Genomic DNA, 17,505 nt, shown 5'->3' with positions numbered 1-17,505 from the left:
CGTCCCGAGTTTGCAACGACGGGAGGATTTTGTCTCCGACCGCAAGAAACTGGTCGGCGACAGCTAAATCGGGGTTAAAATCTAGTGTGTACTCGGCTTAAGGCTACGTTCACAGGGCAGGTCTTGATGCTCAATTCCGAATTTTTACATAGATCCGATTTTTTGGTTTGGCAGTTCACATGACTTTTAAAATGTGACCTATATTTGACCTACATTGAGTAGTGTGAACATTCCACGGCCCTGAACAGACCGGCATACGCAGAAGGACAATAACAATGACGTCAGGATGTCACGCGCAGCGCACTGTTTACAGAAGTAACCATGGATAATAATAATAATAATACAAATAATACATTAGACTTATATAGCGCTTTTCCAGACACTCAAAGACACTTTACAAACTGAAAAGATCTAGTAGTAAAATAAAAAGAAACACAAAAATAAATAAAATAATAATTTAATTAATCTTTAGATTACTAAATCTAAATCTAAGTCTCTTTGTAGGATACAGGTCTACTCTGTATATTGCAAGTATATCTAGATTTATGATATAACATATATAGGATAACATGTTACAACCGGTTTCATTTCAAGTTTTTGTGCAGCGGAAGCCGGTAAAGATATGAGCAAGACATAACATGAGCAATTCCGTCTAGAGTGCAGGGTTGCCAGATGGGGCGGGTTACCGCCGAATGGGCTACTGGATTTGGCGGTTATGGGCTGGTTATGGGCTGGTTAGGACAAGCCAGTGAACTACTGGGAGCATGTACTCTGGTCAGATGAGACCAAAATGTAACTTTTTGGCTGTCACACAACACACCAAGTTTGGAGGAGAATATCACCCGAATAACACTATACCAACAGTGAAGTTTGGAGGTGGAAGTATCATGGTGTGGGGCTGTTTCTCCTCTCGTGAAGGAACAATGAATGAAGCCATGTACAGAGAGATTCTTGAGATGAACCTGCTGCCATCCACCAGGATGCTGAGGATGAGGCTTGGGTGGACCTTCCAGCAGGACAACGATCCAAAGCATACAGCAAAGAAAACTCGCAATTGGTTTCAGAGAAAGAAAATCAACTTTTTGGAATGGCCCAGTCAATCACCTGACTTAAACCCAATTGAACATTTGTGGAAGCATCTGAAGATCCAGATTCACAAGAGGCCCCCCCGCAATCTTCAAGATTTAAAAACAGATCTGTGTAGAGCAGGGGTCCCCAAACTACGGGCCGAACACGGCGGGCCGAACACGGCCCACCCCCACACTTGGACCGGCCCTTTGAACAACGTCGCCCCCACACACTCTCAACAATGCCAGAAACATATTTTGAAAACAATTAAATATATGTTTTAATCATATCATATCTGTATTTGATATTAAAGGTTGGCTTTCAAATTAAAATGTCCCTTAGTTATAAACTATTTTCATTAATAACATTATTAGTTAGTTTCACCCCCCCACAGAATGCGGTACATTCAACGTAACGAGCACGGATCTATAGCAGGTGCACGCGAGCTAGAACGAAAATTCAGAGAGATGAAAAATTGGCAAACGGTTGGTAAAGAGAAAAGTTGATTCAGAATGCAGGGTTTTTAACCAACAGTGCACAAGTGATTATTATTGTTAAATAGAAAAGGCTCATCTGTCAAGAAGCGGTGTCTGTGTTCAAAGAATACAATCTGCGCCGACACTATGAAGCCCGCCACAAAGACAAGTATGCTAGTTTACAAGACCAAATGAGAGCAGACAAGTGTCGAAGCTAAAATCAGCTCAGCAGAATACGTTTGTACCCGAAACCCAGTTATACCAGTCATCCGTTCGGGCCAGTGCTGATGAGTTTGTCAATAAATGTATGAATGTGGTCGCGGAGGAGGTGTGTCCCGCGGTGAGTCTGTCCGCAAGTAGGCACCAGATGAATTGAAACAATGGGGGATTAGATAATGTAGATGCCCAGCTGCAGGAGAAAACAAAATAATTTTACCGATATGTTCATGATCTGTGTCAAGCAGGGTTTTTCCTGCATAGAGAATTATGAGGCGGCCGCCTCCGTCATATTTCTAGCCGCCTCCAGCTCTCAACAAAACTCTGACGGTCGTATTTTCTACAAGCGTTGCACTCGGTGGATTTGTCATTTCTAACTGCAATTGCGGCATTGCGCCGACGTGGTGGTGAGGGCGCTGTTTCGCAAATAAGTTAGCTTTCGTGTTTGCTAGCGAAATAGCTGATAGTTGATGTTGACTGCTCAAGGAGAATACATATTTGAAAGTACAGAATGCCTGAGAGCCTTATATTGCATTATATTACATTACATTTTGAATGATCATCTGGTGCCTGAATATTGTGTTTTCCTTCACATAAATAATGACATTTCCACCATAAATTGATGCAGAAAGGGCACAAATTGGTGCATCTAAATTCACCAGAATGAAAGAAATTAAGGGCCGGTTTCACAGACAAGGCTTAAGCCTAGTCGTGGACTAAATCACACTTTCAATGTAAAATCTCCATTGAAGATGCTTTTTAGTCCAGGATTAGGCTTAAGCCTTGTCTGTGAAACTGGCCCTAAGTGTTTGATGTTTAAGGACCCCCAGACAGCCCTGCTTCATGGGTCCCCCCGTGTATGATGAGGATCCTCCCTCATGTATCAGACTGTAAAACTGATTATATTTCATTGACATATCACTATAGGTATAAATTCCATCCAAATTCAACTGTTTAGACTTTGTTTGCATCCACCAGTGCTCTCCTGCGCGCAATTGCTTTGCGCAACCGCCTCCATTTCACACCGTTCCACTCTGTTCCATATTATTTTATGTTAGAGACCGACCCAGGCCCCCCATCACAGAAAGGAAAAATGATGTGGCCCTCACAGAAAAAAGTTTGGGGACCCCTGGTGTAGAGCATCGTTTCTCAACGGGGGCGTTCAGACAACATCGGGGGGCGCTGGAGCAAATTTTTTTTAAAGGGGGGCGTTGAGGTGTTCTTGTTCTGCTGTGAGCAGTGTTATTACGGGTACGTTCATAAATGCACGAACGGTCAGTTCGCTCGGACAAACCGTCTTTTCAGTCAGCTGGCCCAAAAAAGGTTGAGAACCACTGGTGGAGAGGAATGGGCCAAAATCACACCTGAATACTGCGGGCGATTAATTACTTCATACAGAAAGCGCCTTGAAGCTGTCATTACAAACAAAGGCTTCTCCACTAAGTATTGAATTCATTTCATTTAGGGTTAGGGTTAGTACTTTTTTCCTGTTTCATTCCACATAACTTTCATAATATTTACATATGGACTTTAATGTTTAGATATTTTGTCTGGATTTGTTTGAGTTAATACCAGTCTGGTGCAAAGTCTGGTGCAAATTTCACTCGAATAGGCTAATCGGAAATACATTTACTGGACAAAAATGTTGATGTGTTGATACTTATTTCCCCCCACTGTATGCATACGATGTGTTCTCACATTTTCCGGCCGTTACTCAACCTCTTTATCCCCTCCTCTCCTCCCCCCCTCCTCGTCACTCCTCTCTGCCTTTTCTCCTCTCTCTCCTCCAGGTGGTCACTACATTGCGTACTGTCAGAACGTGATTAACGGCCAGTGGTATGAGTTTGACGACCAGTACGTCACGGAGGTCCATGAGACCGTGGTCCAGAACGCCGAGGCCTACGTCCTCTTCTACCGGTCAGTGATGATGTCACTGCCTCCTGCAACCTCACTGGTCGTCACGGGAGACCACTTCAGTCAACCTAATGTCTCTGTGTCTGTATCTCTGTGTTTGTCTCTGTGTCTGTGTCTGTATCTCTGTGTCTGTATCTCTGTGTTTGTGTCTGTGTCTGTGTCTCTGTGTTTGTCTCTGTGTCTGTGTCTGTATCTCTGTGTCTGTATCTCTGTGTCTGTCTCTGTGTCTGTATCTCTGTGTTTGTCTCTGTGTCTGTGTCTCTGTGTCTGTCTCTGTGTCTGTGTCTCTGTGTCTGTCTCTGTATCTGTCTCTGTGTCTGTATCTCTGTGTTTGTCTCTGTGTCTGTGTCTCTGTGTCTGTGTCTCTGTGTCTGTATCTCTGTGTCTGTATCTCTGTGTTTGTCTCTGTGTCTGTGTCTCTGTGTCTGTATCTCTGTGTCTGTCTCTGTGTCTGTCTCTGTATCTGTCTCTGTGTCTGTGTCTCTGTGTCTGTGTCTCTGTGTCTGTATCTCTGTGTCTGTATCTCTGTGTTTGTCTCTGTGTCTGTGTCTCTGTGTCTGTATCTCTGTGTCTGTCTCTGTGTCTGTCTCTGTATCTGTCTCTGTGTCTGTGTCTCTGTGTCTGTCTCTGTCTGTCTCTGTCTCTGTCTCTGTGTCTGTGTCTCTGTGTCTGTATATCTGTGTTTGTCTCTGTGTCTGTGTCTCTGTGTCTGTATCTCTGTGTTTGTCTCTGTGTCTGTCTCTGTGTCTCTGTGTCTGTATCTCTGTGTTTGTCTCTGTGTCTGTGTCTCTGTGTCTGTATCTCTGTGTCTGTCTCTGTGTCTGTGTCTCTGTGTCTGTATCTCTGTGTTTGTCTCTGTGTCTGTGTCTCTGTGTCTGTCTCTGTGTCTGTGTCTCTGTGTCTGTCTCTGTATCTGTCTCTGTGTCTGTATCTCTGTGTCTGTCTCTGTGTTTCTGTGTTTCTGTGTCTGCGTGTGTCTCTGTGTCTGTGTGTCTGTGTCTGCGTGTCTGTGTCTCTGTGTGTGTGTCTCTGTGTCTCTGTGTGACTGTGTCTGTGTCTCTGTGTGTCTGTGTGTGTGTGTAGGAAGAGCAACGAGGAGTCTGTGAGAGAGAGGCAGAAGGTGGTGGCCCTGGCCAGCCTGAAGGAGCCCTGCCTGCTGCAGTTCTACATCTCCAGAGAATGGCTCAACAAGTTCAACACCTTCACAGAGCCCGGCCCCATCAGCAACCACAACTTCCTCTGCCAGCACGGAGGTCAGTCAGTCCCCTAGACAGACAGACAGACAGACAGTCAGTCAGTCAAACCACAACCGCAATCACGTCATTCAAAACCATCAACCACACCTGACCGTGGACGGAGGTCAGTCACGAACCGCTCCCACCGGAACACCAACCCACCCACCTGGACCAGCCAGTCGACAACCCATCGAAATAAACATCTCCTGTTTGTCTTGTATGTGTGTTCAGGGATCCCTCCCAATAAGTACCACTACGTGGACGACCTGGTGGTCATCCTCCCCCAGAACGTGTGGGAGTACCTGTACAACAGGTGAGACAGCCCGGCCCTGGGTGACTGTCTGTCTGTCTGACTGAATGACTGTCTGTCTGTCTGTCTGTCTGTCTGTCTGACTGTCTGACTGTCTGTCTGACTCTCTGTCTGACTCTCTGTCTGTCTGACTGACTGTATGACTGTCTCTCTGACTGTCTGTCTGACTGTCTGTCTGCCTGACTGACTGACTGTCTGTCTGTCTGTCTGTCTGACTGAATGACTGTCTGTCTGTCTGTCTGAATGACCGACTGAATGACTGTCTGTCTGACTGTCTGTCTGACTGTCTGTCTGTCTGTCTGACTGACTGAATGACTGTCTCTCTGTCTGACTGACTGACTGTCTGACTGTCTGTCTGTCTGCCTGACTGACTGTCTCTCTGTTTTTCTGTCTGACTGAATGACTGTCTGTCTGTCTGTTTGTCTGACTGACTGACTGACTGTCTGTATGTCTGACTGACTGACTGACTGAATGACTGAATGTCTGTCTGTCTGACTGAATGACTGTCTGACTGTCTGTCTGACTGAATGACGGAATGTCTGTCTGTCTGAATGACTGACTGAATGACTGTCTGTCTGACTGTCTGTCTGTCTGTCTGTCTGTCTGTCTGTCTCGCTGACTGTCTGTCTGTCTCTCTGTCTGTATGACTGTCTCTCTGTCTGTCTGACTGTCTGTCTGTCTCTCTGTCTGTCTGACTGACTGAATGACTGTCTCTCTGTCTGTCTGTCTGTCTGTTTGTCTGACTGACTGACTGCCTGTCTGACTGTCTGTATGTCTGACTGACTGACTGACTGAATGATTGAATGTCTGTCTGACTGAATGACTGTCTGTCTGAATGACTGACTGACTGACTGACTGACTGACTGACTGTCTGTCTGTCTGTCTGTCTGTCTGTCTGTCTGTCTCTCTGTCTGTCTGTCTCTCTGTCTGACTGACTGAATGACTGTCTCTCTGTCTGTCTGACTGACTGACTGACTGTCTGTCTGACTGTCTGCCTGCCTGACTGTCTGTCTGTCTGTCTGACTGACTGTCTGACTGACTGACTGACTGACTGTCTGTCTGTCTGACTGAATGTCTGTCTGTCTGTCTGTCTGACTGTATGACTGTCTGTCTGGCTGTCTGTCTGTCTGTCTGGCTGACTGACTGTCTATCTGTCTGCCTGACTGACTGTCTGTCTGTCTGTCTGACTGAATGACTGTCTCTCTGTCTGTCTGTCTGTCTGTCTGACTGAATGACTGTCTGTCTGACTGACTGACTGAATGTCTGTTTGTCTGTCTGTCTGTCTGTCTGACTGAATGACTGTCTCTCTGTCTGTCTGTCTGACTGAATGACTGTCTCTCTGAATGACTGTCTGTCTGAATGACTGTCTGTCCCCCAGCTTTGGAGGAGGCCCAGCGGTGAACCACCTGTACGTGTGCGCCATCTGCCAGGTGGAGAAAGAGGCACTGGCCAAACGCAGGAAGATAGAAATAGACACCTTCATCAAGGTAAAGGGCAGTACAAGAGAGTGTGGACGCACGTGCGTTGTGTTCTGTATTAAAGGCCTCATATGTCTCTCTGTGTCTATAGCTGAATAAAGAGTTCCAAGCTGAGGAGGCTCCCACAGTCATCCTGTGTATCAGTATGCAGTGGTTCAGGGAGTGGGAGAGCTTCGTCAAGGGCAAAGACAACGGTACTGCCACAGTGAAAATAATATATTAATATATATATATATATATCCATATTATATATCTATATAGATATACAGTGGGGGAAATAAGTATTCAACACATCAACAGTTTTTTAATTCAACATTATTTCCATAGTTCTTCACATGAAATGTAAACCAGACATTGGTCACTCAATAAAACTGCACAGCTAAAGAAATTGTAACATTCTAATCCATAGAAAGGTATGTGTGCAATGAAGTGGATTGACACAGGAAAAAAGTATTGTAGAAAAAGAAAAGTATGAAAAAGCACTAAACCAGCTTATGCCACTAATGAGTTCTCCTACCTGTGATAATTAAAATTAGAATCAGCTGAGTGCATATTGGTGGGTAAGTACATCCTCTCTTTGAAAAAGGGTTTCCCACCTCTGAATGCAAATAACAAATCATTTGTCACCAAGCTTTCCTGCAAGAAACATCTCATGATGGGTAGAGGCAAAGAGCTCTCTCAAGACCTTCACACCAAGATTGTAGAGCAGCGTAATAATTATGTAATATAGTAATTAACTAGTGCTGGTTACCGATGGGTTTCTCAACTCCTACATATTCCTATAAGCACTATTGGGGCCATTATCCGAAAGTGGAAGGAACATCACTCGACCATCAACCGGTCTCGCACAGGAGCTCCTCAAAATATTTCTGACCGGGTGGTCAGAAAATTTGTCAGAGGTGTAGCCCAAGAGCCAAGGACCACTCAAACAGAGTTCCAGAAAGACCTGGAAGCAGCGTGTGCAGTTGTCACAAAGAAAACAATAGGCGATGCACTCCACTGCCACGGTCTCTAGGAGAATATAGTCTCGTCAGACGAGACAAAAATTGATCTCTGCAACAATATGACGCGCCATATGGAGGATAAATGGCTCTGCATATGATCCTAAAAATACCTACAGTGAAGTTCGGAGGTGGAAGCGTCATGGTATGGAGCTGTTTCTCTTCACAGGGTACTGGTTGAATCCAAATTAGGGAATATGAAGGGAAGATGAATTGAGCCATGTACCAGGAAATTCTTGAGGATGATGAGATGTGGGTGGATCTTCCAGCAGGACAACGATCCAAAACATACTGCAAAGGAGACTCTCAACTGCTTCAAGAGGAAGAAAATAAAGGTGTTGGACTGGCCTAGTCAATTGACTTAAATCTAGTAGAACATTTGTGGAAGGAACTGAAGATCAAGTTTCACCAGCGGGCCCCCCGGTATCTTCAAGACTTAAAGACTGTCTGTGTTGAATTATGGGCCAAAATCCCACCTGATCACTGAGAGAGATGAAGCTGGTGGGGACGGATTAAATCGATCGATTACACTAGGCAGACTGTATTTGAATTTGTTCCCCCTTTACTGTTGATCTCAGGTACGTTTTCACAGGTTTCAACAAAGAAAACAATCTTTCTCCTGAACAGTTTGCAATCGGTACAAAGGCACATGTCCATGTTAGGGTTAGGCCTAGCTCTCTGAGTGTCTTAGACATGTCCATGTTAGGGTTAGGCCTAGCTCTCTGAGTTTCTTACACAAGTCCATGTTAGGTTTAGGCCTAGCTCTTTGAGTGTCTTAGACATGTCCATGTTAGGTTTAGGCCTAGCTCTCTGAGTGTCTTAGACATGTTAGGGTTAGGCCTAGCTCTCTGAGTGTCTTAGACATGTTAGGGTTAGGGTTAGGCCTAGCTCTCTGAGTGTCTTAGACATGTCCATGTTAGGGTTAGGCCTAGCTCATACACGGGCTCGTTCGCCAGACAGCGCCAACGTTCGGAGGTTTCCGAACGCGAACCGGCACGGTTCTTTGCCGGTGTGAAAGCCCTATGAGTGTCTTAGACATGTCCATGTTAGGGTTAGGCCTAGCTCTCTGAGTGTCTTAGACATGTCCATGTTAGGGTTAGGCCTAGCTCTCTGAGTGTCTTAGACATGTCCATGTTAGGGTTAGGCCTAGCTCTCTGAGGGCCCTATTATGCACTTCATAAGTCTTAAGCAATAAGACGAGGCGGTAGATCTAAACTTAAGACGTGGAGGCGTGGTCAAGGCCACTTTGCTATTATGCGTGCGGTAGTGGGCGCCTAAAACCCGGCGCTAAGCAAAGAAATTAGTCATGGGTGTGTTTTGGGCGTCTTCTCAATCAACCCAATCAGCGTGCCAGGTGCCATTCCCTTTAAGAACCGGCTGCGTTGAGTCATTAGCGCTATGCTATTATGGAAGTCCTAAGAAGGAGGTCAGCGCGCTTCTCTGCCTCTCCCTTCTGAAATAAAGCATTTATACTGTGACCGTAATTGACGTCTTGCCGTGGAGCCACGTGCGTGTTCATGTGTGCCCACATGCATACGCAAACCGCGGAGGCACGCTCGTGTTTCAAAACGTGCATGAAGTCTAAACTTAAGAACTTTTCAAACCACTTCTTAGCGCTAGGAGCAAAGTCAGATCGCATAATAGCAGGGGCGCCTAATGCACTTCATTAACATATGAACACTCCCACAATGAGTAATATATGCACGGGAGTATTACGTCTTATGTGTGGGCGCCTATCGACACCGGCATAATAGCAGTAGCGCGTATGAAGCGCATAATAAGGGTGGCGGTAGGTCTTAACCTGGCGGTGCGTCTTAATTAAGACTTAAGACGGCAAGTTAAGAAGTGCATAATAGGGCCCTGAGTGTCTTAGACATGTCCATATTAGGGTTAGGCCTAGCTCTCTGAGCGTCTTATATATGTCCATGACTGATTGTTTCACTACATTTTTCACCATTTAGATGAACTGGCAAAACTCTGCTGTAAAGTCCTCCTCAAGATCATGTGGGTATATTTCCTTCAGATTGTCTGTCGCTGCATGCATTTCTCTGATATCCACTGATTTGGCTTTTGTAAGGAAACCAAATTTAAAAGAAAAATGATATGCTTCTTTTTTGTTGTTGTTGCAATTCCTACAGTTTCATGGGTGCCCATTACTGTTATTAACTGACACGCCTATTTTAAAATATATGTAACATTATTGAGGCAGCTGATGTTCCCCTCTCTGTCTGGGCCCCCTAGTGGTGAGGAGGCCCTAGGCATGTGCCTAGAATGCCTCTATATGGTAGATCCGTCGATGGTCATTGGAAGCAAAGGCTCCACCAAGTATTAAATACATTTCAGTTAGCGTGTTCAATATTTCTTTACCATGTCATTCCCGTTTATTGCACTTTTTTAATGGATTGGAGTGTTGCAATTTCTTTGCCTGTGTAGTTTTATGAAGTTAATACCAATGTCTGGTCTGAATTTCATGTGAGTAGCTGCTATGGAAATATGTTTATTTTTTTTATTTTTTTTATGTGTTGAATACCGTACTTATTTCCCCCACTGTATATATTACAATTACTGTAAGTCTATTATATTCAGGCCATATACAGTATTTTGGGGGGATTACAGGTAAGATGGGTGATTCGTTGTTTCTGAGGAAATCTATGTATTGTACTGATGATGTTGTCCTTGTCATTGCCTCCTCAGAGCCTTCGGGCCCGATTGACAACAGTAAGATTGGTGTGATGAAAGGAGGACACATACAGCTCAAGCAAGGTAAGCAGTGTAGTTTCACACACACAGACACACACACACACACACACACACACACACTCGATAATGTGTGTGTGTGTGTGTGTGTGTGTGTGTGTGTGTGTGTGTGTGTATGCGCATGTGTGTGTGTGCATCTAGGGGCTGACTATGGTCAGATCTCTGAGGAGACATGGCAGTACCTGCTGAGTATCTATGGTGGCGGGCCTGAGATCGCCGTGAGGCAGACAGTGGCCCTGGCCGACACAGAGAGCCTGAGAGAGGAGCACGGAGAGAGGAAGATACAGGCAGAGACCAGGGCACTCTAACAAACACTGAGAGGTGAGTTTTTCTCACATTCATGTGTATACAAACACACACATGCTGTTTACACACACACACACACACCCCCCCCCCCCCCACACACACACACACACACATGCTGCTACACATACAGTAGATACACACAGATGATGCCAAAACCGAACCCTTTCGGAGCAGTGTTTTTACGGGGCTTATAAACATTCCTCGCTCTCCCAAACACTGGGCTCTCGTAGCGGTCTGGTACCGCCACGGTCCACTTGTGTTCTTCGCACGCTGACGTCATTCCCAACGAGCTCCCACATTCCTCCAGTGCAGCAGAGGAAGAGGTGAGAAGGTCTGTGTGAACAACAGGGTGGAGGAGGGCTGGGCGCGCATCATCCAACAAGCCCATAAATCTGACCCCAGACCTGTACCGTATGCCCGCTGGTTTGTTCTCTCCTCTTTCACGTGGTTTCTGATTTTTTTTCCTTTCCCTCTCTTCTAGGTGGACCGACTTCCCCTCCACACTCCTCACCCTCACGGGCGCTGAGGAACCTGGACCTCGGTTGAAGAAGCCTCTTTTGTCGTGAGCACTTTGTAAAATGTAGCAACGCGGCATCATTTTTTTAATCGCCCGTCCGAGAAGAAGAAGACGTAGCGATCATTAGGATCATATCGTAGTGGAGAGGTATTTATTTATTTATGGAACACATCTTTAAGGTGTTTTAAGTCGGACGCGGCTCACGCCCTCACGAGGGTTACACCTGCGGTGTAAAACGGCCGCTGTCGTAGATACGTGTCACATCTCGAACAACGTCTCACTCGCTCAGACGAAGAGACGGAAGAAGCGTTTACGGACCGTGACACAGAGGGCGCGGCGATACGCGTGTTAACTGCTGCTTGGCGACTCTTGCCACTCGTGCACGTTCATCTTCAGTTTCAAACTACACGTTAGGCCCTTTTTGTTCTTTTTGCAAGACAGTTCTAGAGCACGGATTGTTGGCAAAAGAACAGAAAGGTGGATGCTCGTGGCGTTTAGTGCTCAATGTGACAGAAGCTGGTGAAACCAGGAGCAAGTCGCCAACCAATCCGACTTTTATTATTTATTATTGTTGAGAATCAATGACACACTCGCTAGTCAAGCCAAAACATTGCAATGCAATGGATTCGGTGAGTAATCCCCACTACTCTACACTAACTAGGTAGTAGTGGGGGATTACTCACTGAATCCATAGCATTGCAATATTAAATATAAATATCGGTCGGTTGCCGACTTGTTCCCGGTTTCACCAGCTGCTGTCACACGTGTGTGACCTCCTGATGTGACCTCCTGATGTGACCTCCTGATGTGACCTCCTGGTGTGACCTCCTGATGTGACCTCCTGGTGTGACCTCCTGGTGTGACCTCCTGATCCCAGGGGACTGCAGAGGTCATCGTATAGTTGGATCATCGTATAGTTGGTTTATACACAAGTCACACCTAGTCCCCCAAGTACCGTATTTTCCGGAGTATAAGTCGCTCCGGAGTATAAGTCACATCAGTCCAAAATGCGCCACGAAGAGGAAAAAACATATATAAGTTGCACTTATTTAGACATTTATTTCACAAAATCCAAGACCAAGAACAGACATGTAATCTGGAAAGGCAAGTTATTCAACTACACAATAGCACACAGAACAACAGGCTGAATAGGTGTCTGGTATGTTAACGTAACACATTAACAGTTATTCAGCTACACAATAGCATAAAGAACATACCTGGGAGGCTGAATAGGCTAAATTAACATAACAAGCCAGCGAGTCCAACAAGCAAGTTACCGGTAAGCAAGTTCACCAAGCTCCTTGTTAATGTTTCAGTTAATTTCTTCAGTGGTACAGGAGCAGCATATATAGGTGCAACTCAAAAAATTAGAATATCATGCAAAAGTTCATTTATTTCAGTAATTCAACTTAAAGGGTTAAACTTAGATATTATATAGACTCATTACATGCAAAGCTAGATATTTAAAGCCTTTATTTGTTATACATTTTATGATTATGGCTTACAGCTTATGAAAACCCCAAATTAAATATCTCTGACATTTTTCATATTACATGAAATCAATAAGAAAAGGATTTTAAATACAGAAATGTCAGCCCTCTGAAAAGTATAATCATGCATATGTACAATGCAATGAGTCTATATAATATTTAAGTTTAACCCTTTAAGTTGAATTACTGAAATGAATGAACTTTTGCACGATATTCAAATTTTTTGAGTTGCACCTGTAGTTGTCACAAGCCCAGAGCGCCCTCTCGTGGCTGTAGACGGTAATGTTTACTCCTTGGTTCATGTCAGTCATATTTTGATATATAAGTCGCACCCGACTATAAGTCGCAGGACCAGCCAAACTATGAAAGAAAGTGTGACTTATAGTCCGGAAAATACGGTATAGGTTTACACATGAAGAAGCCCTTCAGAGAGGTTCTGGTTCTAGTAGGTTTCCATGTGTAGGAGACACCTAGCCCTGGACAGGAGTGATCGTCCACCCCTGTCCATCTGGAACTGATATGGTGGCATACGCAGAAGCGGGGGTGCCAGGAGTAGAGCTTTCACCTGTTAGAAGTGAGTGTTTCACCTCACGTGTCATTTACCTCAGCAGCAGACTCTAAAACCCACAAGTCACCACTCCTTCAGGCCACTGGCCTGCCACACAGTGTCACCACTCCTTCAGGCCCCTGGCCTGCCACACAGTGTCACCACTCCTTCAGGCCCCTGGCCTGCCACACAGTGGGTTTCTCTGCTATGAGGAAAACCAACAATCACTCTACCCACGCCTCAATCCAACACTCTACCCACGCTACAATCCTTCCGCTTGTTGCTTGTAAGTTCTGTATGACGGCACACATGTTCAATCCTGTTTTGGTTTTCTTTTGTATGGGATAGGGAGATATTGCCTACACCAACAAAGCGGGAGATGATGTCATTACAAGCTTAAAGAAATGTGTCCTGTATATTCCAAATTGCCATTTATTGATCAAATATCTTATGGTGAAGCTCTATGTTGCAGAGCATAGTAATGAGGTGTCTACAGTTCTGACTAGTCTCTTGTTCAGAGTCAAGATAAACTGTAAATGAACCCTAATTAGAGATGTAATGATCACTTGCGGTGATTCTGTGTTGCCGTGCTGGTAAGTGGTTTGTTTGTACGTGTCCAAAGAGTAAATTCCTCAGTTTTTAAAAGGAGAACGTGTTCATTTAAAATCCCTTTTTAAACTAAACTCTTTTTTTTGTATTGTTTGTTTTTCAAAGCATCTGTCCTGTCAGTAGAGAGGTCAAACGTCTAGAAGTATGTTTTAATTTTTTAATTTATTTTCTTTTGGAGAAGTGCAATGAAATCCTTGATTTATTTTTTTGGGCTGTCTATTCCTAGACGCCTTCAGAGAGGGAAGCTGAAGTGTTTGAACAGCTTACGGTGGCGACTCCGGTGCAGAACAGTATTCCAATGTTTTTTGAAACTCTCAGTGATCGATGTCTTAGTTAACCTCACTTGTGTGTCTACGTTTGGTTGTGTTAACAGTTCACACGCACCCATATAATGTGTGTACTGTAAGAGTTTCATGTCACTGGCTGTTTGAACCGAAAGGCGTTGGTGTGTGGTGGGATTGATTGAATGCATCCATAAATAATGATTCACCACTCACGTCTCTATCATCGAAAAATCCTAGGACTTAATCACCGGAGTGTGGTTGTTGTGGTCTTATTGATAATGGTAACACATGACTTCAGTGGTTTATCAAAACACAGATGAGTGTCTGTGAATGTCTTTAAAAACTGATGTATTCACCAATGACTACGATTAAAAAGCCTGTTCTTTCATTTCTGTGTCTCTGGTGTAATGTTTTCCAGATGTTGAAATTAGAAACAGCAGCAACAACAGTAGTAAAAGTTTGATTTGCAGTTTGCACTGACAAGTGTATATATAAAAAAATACATCTCCCCATGCAATTGTCTCATTCTGAACCATGGCACAAGATGATCAATATTATTTTTGAAGTATGCTATCACCCTGTCCTATCACCCTCCCCCCACATTCATCACTCCAATACGTTTGTAAGTTTCTGTTTACGGATTCAATTCATTCTCTGTTTTTCCAGACACTTAGAATAGATGAGATTGTTATGATGTATACCGGTAATCACATAGCCTATGAAACATCACCATGATCGTCTTAGTGGTGGAATGAGACCTAGATCGATAGGTAATTTTGAGGACCAGATGCTCCCCATTGATTAAGCTCTTAGGGGCGCTGACCCCTAATACAAGCTGGGAATAAACATAGTGTGTGTGTGTGTGTGTGTGTGTGTGTGTGTGAGAGAGAGATAGATACTGTAAATGGGCAGCTATGATGTCATCTCAAGTCCCCTAGTCCCCAGCCTGGCCGTATCAAGCAAGCACAGAGAGAGGCAGACAGAGGGAGGACCGAGGAGAGGGAGGAGGAGAGAGATAGAAGTACAGAGGGAGGGAAAGAAAGCAGAAACAAGGAGAAATGGCAGATGCAAGGATATGGTGCCCACTAATCATCCTCTGCTGACTGGAGCCAGAAAATGACAAACACGGTAGGAAACAGAGGGAATCTACCTCTTTATTATTCCTGTTTTTTGTTTTTTAAATTCTCGTCTTCTAGATCAAGCTCCCTCCTCTCTCTCTCTCCCACACACCCCAACGCATGACTGCTGTTGCTCGATCCAGTTCTAGTTTCAAAACATCAACATGTGTTCCACTGCTCTGACTGCTGCACATGCGTGACCAGCCTCTGTGCATGACTGTGCATTCTTCACAGAGAGCTGTTGATACACAATGAACACGGCTGTGTGCCTATTCACTGTGAATCGGTCATTTATTTTAATGATGTTACTTGATTTTCTGATACTGTCACAATGACACAGTTCATTGCATCCTATGATACAACATATGCATGTATTTTAGGAGAGTAATGTGATTCAATATGAATGCTCTTAATTGCGAAGCCTTTGCTACAGTTGAATCTGAAGATGAAGCTGGTGATAAGTGTGCGTGCGTGTGCATGTGTGTGTGTGTGTGCGTGAGACGGGGACACCCCCAGCCACGTACCTTAGCTGGGCTGGGGTGTGGCAGCCGCAGCAGCCCAGTAACTGACGGCTGGAACGGCTCTTTGTATGCAAACCTGTCAGCTCTGCATGACGCACCACAGGCTGCGTGTGATGTCACGGAAGGTCAGACGGCGGGGACGTGTTCTTATCTGTTCAGATGGACGAGGATAATTAGTCACTATCCAGATGACATGGACATGATAGTGATGACAGTAATAGCCCTTATGGAAGAGTGAAATGGAAAGTGCAATTATATCCAGGCATGCCAACTAATGGGTCTAGGGGTGATACAGTACGGGTATATGGATCATGAATATGGTACCAATACAACAATACTGTATCTACATATCTGGATCTGTATCTCTATATACAGGAAGGAAGGACACCCTTGATTATTCCATGAGTCAGCTGAAGGTTTGCTTGTTCTGGTAGAGTGGTAGCTCCACATCTACTCATCTCCCCATCATGTACAACTTAACATTACATACTGTATATGTGTACTTAGAATGCCAGATAATGATTTAAAAGCTCTAAATACATATTAGACTAAATAAAACTAAAAATAAATCACTTTTTATCGTGTCTTACTTACGGCGTTGACAAAAACAAAGTAATGTCTGGAAAAACGCCTATTTTATGACAAAAATACAAAATGAGGAGGTTGCACCCAGCCAATACCTTGGTCTATAATGATATAACTTTAAAATAATTTAACAAACTTTTTAAAACCAGTTTTATCCAAATTCCCAAGAATCAGTGATATATTAGAAATGTGTAACCATTGGGCTGTGGGAACATAGGGTTGTGGGAACATAGGGATGACCCCCCTAGATGCATGCATCGCAAGGTACAAGAACCACATGAGGTCACAAAGGCACTTTTCTGGCAAACCATAATGCTAGGCCTTGTTAACGCATGGCTGATCTACCGCTGTGACTGCAAACTGTCTAAAAGCCACTGAAACAAAGCAGCTTCCAGGCAGAGATTCTTATTCTCCTCCATTCACAAAAGGGCCGCCCATCACTTGAAAATAAATAAAATAAATAATAAAAAGACAAACCGAAAGAGATTGTCAGGTTGATTTATTTTCCAATGAGGAGTAAGTTTCATTAACTATTAACTATTAACTATTAACGCCCAATGTGACATATACACTGCGTTCCAAATTATTATGCAAATGATATTTTTCTCTGATTTTCCTAAATAGTCGATGCAAATGACAATCAGTATAATTTTCAAGTCATCAACCGTTAGAGTATAATTCAAATTTTATTGAACAAACCTCCCAATGATAACAGTATTTTTTTTTTAAATAAGAAACTCAAAATGCACTGTTCCAAATTATTATGCACAACAGAGTTTCAAAACATTTTATAGGTTGTAAAGAACTAAAAATGGTAATTTGATGAATTTAGGGTTAGGAGGTCATATTAGGAGGTCATATTTACTGAAATCAAAAGCTTTCAAACAAAAACATCTTAACAGGTCAAGTTACATGTTAACATAGGACCCCTTCTTTGATATCACCTTCACAATTCTTGCATCCATTGAACTTGTGAGTTTTTGGACAGTTTCTGCTTGAATTTCTTTGCAGGATGCCAGAATAGGCTCCCAGAGCTGCTGTTTTGATGTGAACTGCCTCCCACCCTCATATAA

The 17,505-nt window shown here is 43.9% G+C and overlaps 1 protein-coding gene across 1 annotated transcript in view; it reads left to right on the top strand.

The window, feature by feature from the left end:
• The window catches only part of usp20 (ubiquitin specific peptidase 20), a 45,463-nt gene extending 33,440 nt beyond the window's left edge, over positions 1 to 12,023 (top strand). The window contains exons 18-25 of the mRNA XM_080530267.1: positions 3,551 to 3,677; positions 4,758 to 4,927; positions 5,141 to 5,222; positions 6,598 to 6,706; positions 6,789 to 6,891; positions 10,393 to 10,461; positions 10,597 to 10,776; positions 11,243 to 12,023. Coding sequence (XP_080386393.1) covers positions 3,551 to 3,677; positions 4,758 to 4,927; positions 5,141 to 5,222; positions 6,598 to 6,706; positions 6,789 to 6,891; positions 10,393 to 10,461; positions 10,597 to 10,763 — 827 coding nt within the window. The 3' untranslated portion in view covers positions 10,764 to 10,776; positions 11,243 to 12,023. The remainder of the gene's footprint in view (positions 1 to 3,550; positions 3,678 to 4,757; positions 4,928 to 5,140; positions 5,223 to 6,597; positions 6,707 to 6,788; positions 6,892 to 10,392; positions 10,462 to 10,596; positions 10,777 to 11,242) is intronic.
• The last annotated feature ends 5,482 nt before the right edge of the window (positions 12,024 to 17,505 follow it).

The sequence above is a fragment of the Nansenia antarctica genome (genome assembly GCF_963989245.1).
Source record: "Nansenia antarctica genome assembly, chromosome: 4".
Lineage (NCBI taxonomy): Eukaryota > Metazoa > Chordata > Actinopteri > Argentiniformes > Microstomatidae > Nansenia > Nansenia antarctica.
This window is presented reverse-complemented; position numbering and strand designations above follow the sequence as displayed.